Source organism: Carcharhinus amblyrhynchos, chromosome 2 (assembly GCF_965287045.1).
Source record: "Carcharhinus amblyrhynchos chromosome 2, sCarAmb.v2.hapA, whole genome shotgun sequence".
Classification (NCBI taxonomy): domain Eukaryota; kingdom Metazoa; phylum Chordata; class Chondrichthyes; order Carcharhiniformes; family Carcharhinidae; genus Carcharhinus; species Carcharhinus amblyrhynchos.
Window position 1 is genome coordinate 56232223 of NC_137325.1, and position 13093 is coordinate 56245315.

At 42.8% G+C, this 13093-nt stretch overlaps 1 protein-coding gene across 1 annotated transcript in view; it reads right to left on the bottom strand.

Moving 5' to 3' along the window:
* The window catches only part of colq (collagen-like tail subunit (single strand of homotrimer) of asymmetric acetylcholinesterase), a 94681-nt gene that overhangs the window by 32426 nt on the left and 49162 nt on the right, over window positions 1-13093 (bottom strand). The window contains exons 8-11 of the mRNA XM_080216224.1: window positions 12998-13024; window positions 11013-11057; window positions 10813-10848; window positions 5199-5279 (exon numbers count right to left, since the gene is read on the bottom strand). Coding sequence (XP_080072350.1) covers window positions 5199-5279; window positions 10813-10848; window positions 11013-11057; window positions 12998-13024 — 189 coding nt within the window. The remainder of the gene's footprint in view (window positions 1-5198; window positions 5280-10812; window positions 10849-11012; window positions 11058-12997; window positions 13025-13093) is intronic.

Here is a 13093-nt window from a genome sequence, read left to right on the forward strand (position 1 = left end):
CTCTCTAACTAGGTTTTCCAGTTTGGATACTGCTGAGGGAGATGATTTCTCAGGGAAAATAGCAAGCGCCAAGTGTGTGGCGCCATGAGTGGCTCAGTTGCACTGAGGTGGGGTACGGGGAGGTAGGAGGGAAAAAGACTGGGAGAACAAGCTGAGAGGGAGCTGTTTCATAACTGGAACAGAAAGACATTTCTGCAAGTGTTTATCGTAATCTCGGGATGCTAAGCTGTCTTGCTGATGCCAGGACAAGGATGTCACTGAGAGGTTACAGGACATTCTGAAGAAGGTCATGGTCTATATCAATACCAATGACATAGGTAAAAAGCGGGATGAGGTCCTGAAAGCAGAATCAACATAGAATCAGGGAGCTAGGAAATAAAATAAAAAGCAGGACCTCAAAGGTAGTAATTATAGGATTACTTCCAGTGCTGGTGAGATCAGGAATAGGAGAATAGACTAGATGAATGTGTGGAAGGAGGAATTTAGATTCCCGAAGCCTTGAGACCAATTCTGGGCAGATGGGACTTGTCCAAGCTGGACAGGTTGCATCCCAGCTAGACACAGACCAATATCTGCACAGGGATATTTGCTAGTGTCACTGGGGAGGTTTTAAACTAGGTTGACAGTGGGATGGAAATCTAAGCAGGGAGACACAAGAGAGGGACAGGAAGATAGAAATGAAAGACAGAAAAGTAGAAAGCAAAACTGGAAGACAGAGATAATGAGAGTTGGTAACAAAGAGGGTCATTGTACAAAAATTGTCTAAAAAGATGTTAAAAAGACTAGTCTAAAGGTTTTGAATCTGAATACATGAAACATTCAGAATAGGGTAGATGAATTACCAGTGCAAACAAATGTGAATAGAGTATGGTGTTGAAATGGGGGGTGGGGGAATTTGCCACTGTTCACACCAGCAGATTCTCCGGTCCTGCTGGCAGCACACCCACTGGTGTGGGTTTCGTGGAAGTGTGGGATAACATGAATGGGACTTCCAATGGGAATCTTGCCACCAGTGAGTAGCGCACCACCTCCCACTATCCTAACTTGAAAATATATCGCCATTCCTTCACTGTCACTGGGCCAAAATCCTGGAACTCCCTTCCTAATAGCCCTGTGGGTGTACCTATACCACATGGACTGTATTGGTCCAAGAAGGCAGCTCTCCATCACTACCTCCTCAGGAGCAATAAATACTGGTCTAGCCAGCAAAGCCCACATCCCACAAATGAATAAAAAAAAACTGTAATTGGTCTGCACATTGTGTATACTGGGTGAATGGGCATGGAAGTGCTATAGGGTGGCATGGTCAGTATGAGAGGTCACTGATGGTTAGTACAGGCTGGAGAAATCTCCCCAGGAGATCAATCTTGGTCATATCGAATGGTGGAGCAGACACGAAGGGCTGAATGTTTTTATGTTTTTCCTTGTTCTGCTTTCTCAAATCCTCTATATTCCTGAGCTTTATGAGTTTGAAGCCTAAATCCTGTTCTCTCTGTTTCTTCTCCTTTGCAAAGATTCTCAGCTCTATTTTATCCATATATATTTTAGTCCCTAGTCACCACTCATTTTAATAGCTCTCATTTGCCTTTTTTAAAGTTCTGTTGGACGTGGTCAAGGTATGAAATCATTGCATAATTATTACATGAAATGCTGACAAACATGTTGAATATTCGTGGAATAGCTCTCCCTTTCCCTTTCTTATATAGAAAGTTCCCATGGCAATTTTCTGGGCCATTATTTTTGTTGAGGACATGTCTCAAACAAAGTCACTGAGACATTGCTAATCCTGATTGGGGGGAGTGGGGGGGGGGGGGGGGGGGGGTGGTGGTGGTGGTGGGGGGTGGTGGGGGTGCGGCGGTGACATCATGAGCCATATGTGAACCATCTCTCTGAAGGTTAAATGCATTAGGGAACAATGAACAACAAGATGTCTTTGTGGACATCCAATATAAATAGCAGGGATTACCTTGACCATCTTTCCCTTGCCAATGGCCAAATAAATAAATGATTGGCATAAGATACCTAGAAATAAGGCTTCTACAGATCCTCGTCAATCCTTCATTATTGTACAGGATGGAGTTGCCTGTCTTAAATACTGTCATCAACGCTTATCCCTTCTTTTGTTCTCTTTCTCCTCCTTGATTTCTCTCCAAGTTGAAATCAAAACCTATCCCATAATCTACTACTCTAATTGTAATATCATAATTCTGGAAGTCTGTACTGTGCTGAATCTTCTCTTCTTCCAATGAGCTACAAGATTTGAAAACGCACATTCAGCATCATACGTTCATAGTTTTTCTTCTTACACTTTTCCATTTGGTGATATTCCATTCCGTGGCCCATTGCTTTCCATATTTTTGGATAAGAAAACTATGCTTGTTTTTTTTGTTTCCTTCCTGGTTTTCTTTACTTACCTGCAGTTACTGATATTTGGCAGGATATTGTTTCACAGGCACTAACTGCTTCCAGTATCTCATATAAGTGCCAGCTACTTATGTGGGAGCAAATATAGTGAGCATGAGCAGGGATTTTCCGCGTACATAGAGTGGACAATTTTCCTCTGCAGGATTGACCTCTGGTGGGACGGGGCATTCACCTGGTCCTCCTTATCCTGGATCTAAGTTCCTAGGTTTATTAGAAATGCACATGGAACTCCCAGCAGGTTTCCCAACTAGAGGAAGGAGGAATCTTCCAGCGGTATTACAGTTAGGACATTGCTGCAGCATCTCTAGAATGAGGAGCATATTAAAGGGACAAAATCACAACAAAAGTCCCACTAAATGTCTCAGCCTAGCCCAGGGTCTTCAGCAGGTACATTTTATTGGCAGTATCAGAATGTTGACAGTTCAGAAAAGAGCTATTCAGCCCATCGAGTCTGCACCAATCTACCTTTTCTTTAATCTTACCCAGTCCTAACCCCATAATCCCATGTATTTACCCCATTAATCTCCCTAGTTTACACATCTTGGGACAATTTAGCATGGCGAATACACCACTCACATCTTTGGATTGTGGAAGAAAATCAGCACACATGGGAAGAATGTGCAAGCTCCACGCAGTCACCCAAGACCGGAATTGAACCCGGGTCCAGAGCACTGTGAGGCAGCATTGCTCACCACTGTGTCAACGTATTGAAGCAACTACAGCACCCTCTCCCTCCATGGTGTTACAACCAGATTCTACTGTCATCTTTTGCATGCTGGTTCATAACTGGTTGGGAAGAAAATCTGTTTGACCACATGGATCCCAATTCCCTGCTTCGTGGGATGGGATGGAATATTGAGCAGCTGTTTGAGCAGGAGTGGGATGGGCAATTGTTGGCCACACAGTGAGGCTATGGTAAGCCTCATTGCATTCTCCACAGCAATTTACCTAATTTGAGGTAGAATCACAGAGGACAATCCCTCCACCTGCCTTCTGATATATCCAACATGTTTTAATTGACAATAATCAGCAGCGATATCTTTTGCTAATTTTCTCTTGCGTAGCCTGAAACTTTTTGTATTTGCATCTTGTCAATTGATTGTCAGTAGGCTTTCAGACAGAAGCGATCACATTGCAGCAATTACAGTCCTAGATTGTTTTGTTGCATCCAATTAAAATATTCTTGACAGTCTGAAATTAAAGCAGCCGTTATGTTTATACTTTGGGAGTGTTGGGACCTGAGACCAACTGTAATATCCTAGCCAGAATCACATTGCCCAGAGCAAACAGGCAATGGAACCTTAAGCCAACTGTTCTGTCATATCAAATGGTGCCACAGAAAGAGTGGGTGGATGCTTTCCATCCAGAAATTTTTCAAAAATTCCATAAAGGCTGTTTGGGAGAATCTGTTTTCCATGTTTGAAGATATCTAGCTTTTGTTAACTACTCACACAACACTGAACAGAGAAACATAGAAGATAGGAGCAAGAGGAGGCAATTCAGCCCTTCAACCTTGCTCTGCCATTCATTACAATCATGGCTGGTCATCCAACTCAATAGCCTAATCCTACTTTTCTCCCATAAACTTTGATCCTGTTCACCCCAAGTGCGATATCTTGTAGAAGGATGGATTAGTAAATTTGCTGACAACACCAAAGTTGGAGGAGTTGTAGACAGTGAGAATGGATGTTACAGTTTGCAGAGGGACATAGATAAGCTGCAGAGCTGGGCCGAGAGGTGGCAGATGGAGTTTACGACGGAAAAGTGTGAGGTGATTCACTTTGGTAAGAGTAACAGGAGTACAGAATATGGGGCTAATGGAAGGACTCTTAGTAGTGTTGACGAGCAGAGATATCTCAGGGTACATGTGCATAGCTCCCTGAAAGTTGGCACCCAGGTTGATAAGGTTGTTAGGAAGATGTACAGTGTGTTAGCTTTTATTGGTAGAGGGATTGAATTTTGGAGCTGTGAGGTCATGTTACAACTGTACAAAATTCTGGTGCAGCTGCACTTGGAGTATTGCGTACAGTTCTGGTCACCACATTATAAGAAAGATATGGAGGCATTGGAAAGGGTGCAGAGGAGGTTTACCAGGATGTTGCCTGGTATGGTGGGAAGGTCATATGAGGAAAGGCTGAGGGACTTGGTTATTTTCATTGGAGAGAAGAAGATTACGAGGTGACCTGATTGATGCATACAAGATGATCAAAGGATTGGATAGGGTGGACAGTGAAAGTCTTTTACCTTGGATGGTGATGGCTAACACAAGGGGACATAGCTTTAAATTAAGGGGTGGTAATTATAGGACGGACGTCAGAGGTAGGTTCTTTACTCAGAGGGTAGTAAGGTCGTGGAATGCCCTGCCTGCAGCAGTTGTGGACTCGCCAACTTTAAGGGCATTTGAATGGTCAGTGGATAGGCATATGGATAACATTGCAATAGTTTAGGTTAGAGGGTCGTTAGATTGGTTCCACTGGTCGGCACAACATCAAGGGCCGAAGGGCCTGTACTGCGCTGTAATGTTCTATGTTCTATTGTCTCTTCTTGAATACATTCAATGTTTTGGCATCAACTACTTCCTTTGTAATGAATTGCACACACTCACCACTCTCTGGGTGAAGAAATGTCTCGTCATCTCCATCCTAAATGGTCTATCCTGTATCCTTAGACTGTGACCCCTGGTTCTGGACTGAGCTCTGAACTGGAACTATCATGCAAACTATAAAGAAAAAATCAGAAACAATGTAATAGATAGAAGGGCAAAATAATCTTACAGATTTTCCTCTTTTTCCAGGTCTGCCAACAGGTCCTCGGTGTCCAGGGGCTCCAGATTCTCCTTTTGGACCCATTTCACCCTTTCACAAAAAAATATAAAGTTAGGTTCTTGCTATATTATCATTCTTTACAGTTTTATTGACATTTATAACATACCAATTTTTATTTGTCATTTGTACCATAACACTGAAGAAAAGTATTCCACAGATTCATATTTTGAGCATCACCTTAAAACTATGCTTTTGAATATTCTATGCTTTTGTATTCTAATCAGTGATTTCAAAACCATGAGTACTTACGTTATACTGTCCATCACTGACTGGCATTTTAGAACCATAATGGGCAATGTAATGGGCAAGTTTAAATAGTCTCAGCAAATTATTTATGTGTTGACCGTTCGCTATGTTTTACAAAATGTAGGTTTTAATTGTCTGCTGGATGGGAAAAAAGTGACAATTAAAGGAATTGGACAAATTGTTTCTTGAATTTGATTGATTTGTTTTATAGAAGCTACTAGAACTTCACTGGTGCCACGAGAAACATAACTGACTGGCTGATTTCAATGCGTTGCTGGTTCTAGTTGGGAGCTCATCTGTTTATTGGCTAAAGATTAGAGAAGCTTTCTCTATATGTCTCTATTAGGAGGGTTAAAAGGAAGATACTGAAATGCTAGACCAATGGGTGCTATGGCCAGCACTTAATGAGGCTAGCAGAGGGCCCCAGTGTCCGCCACCATAAGACCATAAGGCATAGGAGCAGAATTAGGCCACTCAGCCCATTGAGTCTGCTCTGCTATTCAATCATGGCTGATACTTTTCCCATCCCCATTCTCCTACCTTTCCTCCATAATCACTGATTCCCTTATTAATCAAGATAAGGTGAACTTGTGAAAGCCTTGCCAGCCAGATTTTTAGGAGCCCCAAGGGAATTAGATTCCTAATTGGCAGCGGGAATGCTGCTGTCAGGCTCCTAATTCCACGGAGGGCATTTAATTGTTGCACTTTCCCAAGCCTTGAGGGAATCCTGCCCCCGATACTGTCAGCCAGCGTCAAACCTGCACCCTATCAGCTGATTAAGTGGCCTGTCTCTCCCCAGAGCTTACCTCCAGGTCGAGCCTGGCATTCCAGCCTGTTTGTGTGCAATGCTTGAAAGTTGTTCCATACATTACATACTTGAGAAATAATGTCGGCACTTTTATTTTGTTATTGCTCCATGTGTTTAATTGACGCATGTGATATAGTAACTAGGATACATCTCATGGTTGCATTGTGATTTATACAACTTTACTGGAATTGATATTGCCTATTATGGTGATTAAATATGTGATTAGAAATCCTAAACATAAATATTATTGGAGGTCATATTAGTTAATTAACATAATGGATCTGCTACAATTAGCTTCAGTGCTAGAGAGTGGACAATTGCCAGATACTTTGTTGTGTTTTATTTTTCTGCTTTGGCACCAGCTCTGCCTTTCACTCAAGGACATGGGGCCAGTTGTAGGCAGTATTTTGCCTTCCCCTCACTCCCCTACGTTTAATTCTGTAGCTGGGGAGGCTTGTTCTCTTGTTCTATGCCGAGTTGCTGTTTGATGGGCAAAACCTGTTTACATATCCAATTGTTTCATAACTGTAAACATTTTATCACATTGCCTGTAATCTATGTTATTCTAACTGAAGTGCATACTATTTCCCAAGCCTTTCTCCATGTTTGTGTTTTTCAGACAGCACCTTAGTGAATCTAAATCTCTGTTCTAATATGCTTCTTATACTTTGAAACATTATACTGAAAAAAACTAACTTGACACTTATAAAGTGGATAAAAACTCACCTATATCTCTTTAATATTCTATTGTATTACGAGCTAAAATCTATGAACATCTTTCTTGATTCTATCAAACTAAGTTGCTGTGGAGTCAAATGTGTGCCAGACCAGATAAGGATGGCAGCTTTCCTTCCCTAAAGCACATTAGTGAACCAGATGGGTTTTTGTGACAATCGACGATGGTTTTATGGTCATCAGTTTATCTCTTAATTCTAGTAAATTTTTACTGAATTCAAATTCCACCGTCTGTAATGGCAGGATTTAGATTTAGATTTGATTTATTATTATCAGATGTCTTAACATTCAGCGAAAAGTATTGTTTCTTGCATGCTCTACAGATAAAACATACTGTTCATAGGTAAGGAAATGAGGGAGTGTTTTTAATATCCAATGGACCTGTACCCACAAAACTGCTCTTCCTCGGCACTAAGCCTAATACAATATATAGTTTCCTAAAGCCCATGGGGTGAATGTTTTGCTTTTCAGTGGTGTTGTGCAGGGTTGTGGGAGTGGAAGTCTGACCTGGTAGGGTGTGTTTCATCAACTCCCACACAGAATAAAGCGTCTTGCAGCCAATTAGTGGCAATTACCAGGTGGGAAGCCAAATAGGAAAGGGAAGAGTCAGCAGTGGGTCATACTAGGAGACCTAGTGGTATTATTGCAAGACAATTAATCCAGAAACTCAGAAATGCAGGGGACCTGGGTTCGAATCATGAAGGTCGTGAATGTAGTCCAATCCATCACGCAAACCAGCCTCCTATCCAGTGACTCTGTCTACACTTCCCTCTGCCTCTGCAAAGCAGCCAGCATAATTAAGGACCCCATGCACCCCAGACATTCTCTCTTCCATCTTCTTCCGTCAGGAAAAAGATACGAAATTCTGAGGTCACATACTAACCGAGTCAAGAACAGCTTCTTCCCTGCCACCGACAGATTTTTGAATGGACTTACCTCATATTAAGTTGATCTTTCTCTCCACCCTAGCTATGACCGTAACATTACATTCTGCACTGTCTTGTGTCCTTCTCTATGAACGATATGTTTTGCCTGCATACTGTGCAAGAAACAATACTTTTCGCTGTATGTTAATGCAAATGGCAATATTAAATCAAATCCTGCTATGGCAGCTGATGGAATTTGAATTCAATAAAAATATTTAGGATTAAGAGTCTATTGATGACCACAAAACCATTGTCAGTTGTTGGAAAAACCCATCTCGTGCACTAATGTCCTTTAGGGAAGGAAATCTGTCGTCCTTATCTGGTCTGGCCTACATGTGACTCCAGAGCCACAGTGATGTGATTTATGCTCAACTGCCCTCAGGTAATTAGGGATCAGCAATAAATGCTGGCCAGCCTTTGATGGCCATGTCCCATGAATGAATGAATAAAAAAAAAATCAGGCCTCCAGGGCTGGATGTCCAGGGAGAGACAGGCGGGTCTAGCACCAGTGGTTGGTCATGGCTACCCATTTAAAGACATCCTGGCAAAGTTTTCAGGCAGCTACACCATAATTAGTAGTTTTCAGCCTGAAGCTTTGACCCAGAAGAGTATGCAATCCTACCAACTATTGAAGCAGCAACAGATAAGAACTTGTTTCTAAATTTTAATGACTATCGTGCCAGTCGTGTCTCTCTCAGTAGTCTCTTGAGTGCATCCATCTGAATAACAAGGTTTTTACAAAATTCAAATTCTATTCTTTAGCTCTCTGTCTTTTCATAGAGATTGTAAGGTCACCACAAAGCGAAGAAAGGAGCTACTGAGCGGCCCAGATGTTGAGGGGTGGGGCGGGGGGGAGCCAGGGGAATACACTGGGTGGGATTTTCTGGCCATGCTCATCCTTAAAACCCTGGGCAGGATGGAAAAGTTCCCCCCATTAACTGTGTGTATAGTTGGGAGGAGAGTGGCACTAGCTGTCGGTAGGATGGGGTGAGGGGTGGGAGGAAGAGTCTAGAGGTGCTATCTTTTGACTGTGATGGCAGGGAGGGGATGTTGGTGGAGAGGCACTAGGGGTGTGTGTGTGTGTGTGTGTGTGTGTGTGTGTGTGTGTGTGTGTGTGTGTGTGTGTGTGTGTGTGTGTGTGTGTGTGTGTGTGTGTGTGTGTGTGTGTGTGTGTGTGTGTGTGTGTGGCTGTATTCAGAGGGTAGGTTGGTAAGATTTTAATTATATGGAATCATCATTTTGTATAAACTAACATGTTTCGGATAGAGAAGACAAGCACAACAGTTTATTAAGATACAAGATTAAAAATGATTATTTCAGCACTATTGCGGAGTTAACCACACATTGTTCAATTCTCTCAGTTACTAAGCACGATAGTTAATTCCCCGTTTTACTGTTGTGCTGGAACTGCAGTGAATTACCCACACAGCAGGTCACTCAATAAAGCTGCAGAGTCAATCACCCGAACCAGCAGTACAAACCTTAGTAATGAGTTATTTAAACAGCAGGAAACATGCTGGCAGCCACAGCAGTTAGGACTCAACAATATCCATGAAGGATGACATGGTGCAGACAGAGGGAAGCCACATTTACCGATAGAATGGTGAAAGCTCTAGTGGAAGAAGGTGGGGAGAAGAAGCCAGTGGGAATAAAGGACGCCCTACTGACAGTGAGAAGCAGATAGTGCTGAGTGCATCAGGAGGCAGGAGGTGAAACAACAAACACGATTGGGGTGATCTTGAGCCCATTCATCTGTGTGAATGGCAGCAGGGGCTTAAGATCCAGTGAAACCCAGAAGTCGTAAATCTTGCCGGCGAGATCGTGATTTCCAATTTCATCTCCTCTCGCCAGCAACGTAATCAAGTTCACGACCGCAATGGGCATGAACCTGCATTTAATACATTTCCATACATAACGTAGAATTAAAGACCCCCCCCCCCTCCATATACTGAGCCAAAATCATATTTTCAAACCTTGCTAATATCACATTGGCGCAGTTTACATCAGGTTCACCCCTGGGGGTGTAAAGGTGAATAAAACTCCCAGAGGAGAGGGAAGTGACCAGGCAGTGCCCTGGCAATGCCTCTTGGCATATGTTGGCACCATGCCAACATGTGCCAGAGGGCAGTGCTGGGGTGGATCCCAGTGGGAACCTCATGGGGGAGGATTCATTGATTTGTGGTGGTGGGGAGGAGCAGCTGGTGGCAACTGCTTGATGGAGCTGGGAAGAAGGAGTTTGATGCTGGTGATGTTCAGCGATAAGAGTGGGGGGAGCTGCTGGCATTGACTGTTTGGATGGGGAGACTGCCGGCATTGACTGTTTGGTGGGTTGGGGGGCTGCAGGCATTGACTGTTTGGCGGGTTGGGGGGCTGCCGGCATTGACTGTTTGGCGGGTTGGGGGGCTGCAGGCATTGACTGTTTGGCGGGTTGGGGGGCTGCAGGCATTGACTGTTTGGTGGGTTGGGGGGCTGCAGGCATTGACTGTTTGGTGGGTTGGGGGGATGCTGACATTGACTGTCTGGAGGGTGGAGGGGGCGGCTCTGATTGCAGCAGCCGGGGTTGGGGGGAGGGAAGGTGGGAGCCCTGTGACCTTCATGGTGGGGTGGGAGGGGAAGGTTACTGTTCCCTCTGATTGGGGCGCTCTTTAAACATGCCAGTCCAATCTCACGCTTTGCTTTGTCCCTATTTTGGATTTTACCTCCTTACCTTCTGATTTTAGTTTGATTTCTTGTGGTCACTTTATTTGCTGAATGTAATAACTTAGTTTTAACTTTTCTATTTTTCAGGTAGTATGTTAACTATGGTGGGCTTTGTCATTCTGTGCATTATTCTATGGAAAGTACTTACCTTCTGTCCCAGCATTCCAGGAAGGCCCATAACACCCTGAAATTTAACAAGATTCTAAATGTTAATGATCTTGTCAGAGAAACTTTTACACACTTAATATTCCACTTCTCAAGTCAGAGCACAGTCAATAAAGCAAATGAGAGCAAATACTACGTGTATGGCACAATCTACACTACAGATTATATGACAATTGTTCTTACCATTTCTCCTTTGATTCCTTGTTGACCCTTTTCACCTCTTATCCCCTGTGAAAAGCACACTTTATTAGAATGCATTTTTTTTACATGTTTTAACCTGTCCGTTGCAGAGTACAGGTGACTGGAAATTATATCTTAAATGCAACAATTTTTTTCACTTGACCTTCACGACTTTCTCTCCACATGTCCGGAAAGTTCTAACGTGTTACTTGGGTACAGTTACTCCATAGGGATGTACTGGGCATCTTCCAAAACAGTTCTCATTATTGCATGCGTCTACTTGGTTAACAAATTCTGCCTTCAGCTGACATCCGCTTCCAGCAGAAATAGCTGGACAACAAGCAGGATCAATCATCTTGTCTCTAATACAGTAGCAGCATACTCACACTATAGCAGCAATTAGCTAAACCAGCATAGTCTAGGGATTAATCCTCAGGACCTCCTAGTTTGGGGATGGGATTTTGACTGAGTCCCTTTAAAAATGGGGGCTGATACCTGAATCTGGATGCCCGACCCCATTCCCGGATTTTCCAATTTTCAGGAGCATCTTCTAAAGGCGAAGGTTAGTCTGCCCCCTGAATTCCTTGGTCAGCTCCATTGTAAGGTTAGGAACATCCTAGTCCTCTGCAATTTTCATGGAGTTGGGCCAACTTTGCAAATAATCATGATTCACAGCACTTCAGAGGTGTAGTGAATCATAGTTTGCATGAAGGGAACATCTGAAAATTCAAAAGATATTTATCATGACCTTAAATCCTTGGGAATTTTCACAGTAACTTTATTGCAGTGTTAACGTAAGCCTACTTGTGACACTAATAAATAAACTTTAAAAGGTCAGTCATCCAGGTCCTTTAAAGTATCAGTAATAGGCACTGCAAGCATTTGAAACCTGTTCATCTTACATAAATAAATATTGCAAAATGGATAATATAGACCAGAGCTGTCAATCAAGCAATGTTTTTTCTGTGTGTGAGGTTTTTCCTCAGGACAATGGATTGCCGAGAACCCATAAATTCATTAGCTTGTTGAATCAGTTGAGCCCCAGAGAAAACATGGCTTGATTGACAGCTCTGGCTCTCTGAACTTTGCTGCCAATTTCACAACGTTTCTTCACACAAGATAACAAGGTTTTGCTATAAACTTTAAAGAATCTAAATGTTTGACACTTTTAATGAGCTATAGTAAAAGGGAGTCTTTATTAAGCAATGACTTACTAAAATCTTTCTGTCACATCCTCCAGTCACCCTAGGGGCAATTTGTTAAATTTACACCGAAAATCTCCACCTTCTGAAATTCTCTGGTGCTGCTGAAAGTGAATGGAGTTTTGGCTTTAATGCCAAATTCTCTGTTCTCACTTGCAGCAGGAAAGCCATGGGCAATATCGAAGAATCACACAATATATAGTGGGTGAATTGTAGATTCACATAATTGTAGCAGTACAGAAGGAGGCCTTTTTATCTATTGTGTCAGCACTGGCTCTTCAAACAAGTACCAGAGCCTGGCGTGGGGACATGAGGAGCAACAGGAATGGTTTGGGGGGTATAGCTTGGCATGGGGTTGGGTGGGCAATGTGGTAACATGGATGGGGCATGGGGAGCATGTGGGGATAAAAAGGTATGAGGTTTGAGTGCTGTGGAGCCCTTCTGTTCTTATTTTAATGGGGATGAATTCCTACAGCATCAACGTGGGCTTTCTCAGCAACCCATCTCTGTATTTGGCAACTCCTGTGCTGCCTTCAAACTTCTCCTGTTTTGGCTGGCCTGACTGCAGTCTGTACCTGAACCCTGCCAAAATGAAAATCCCAACCTTGCAGGTACTTTCTCCCAAGTCGGATGGGACAAACTGGGAATTTTCCCAACTCCCATTATCTTGAGTATGAAAATTCAGCCCTAAATATATCTGAGTTATGAAGTTTTAGCCATTGAGCCATCAAGCACCTGAAGGTGGGCTTCTGAAATTATTTTATATATCGTTAATGATCTACTGACCTTTTCACCTTTTTGACCCATCAAACCCTGGAAAAACAAAATGAAAATGCAATTAACTCTTCCACATTTTTAGTTAAGGAATTAACATTCCTCCCT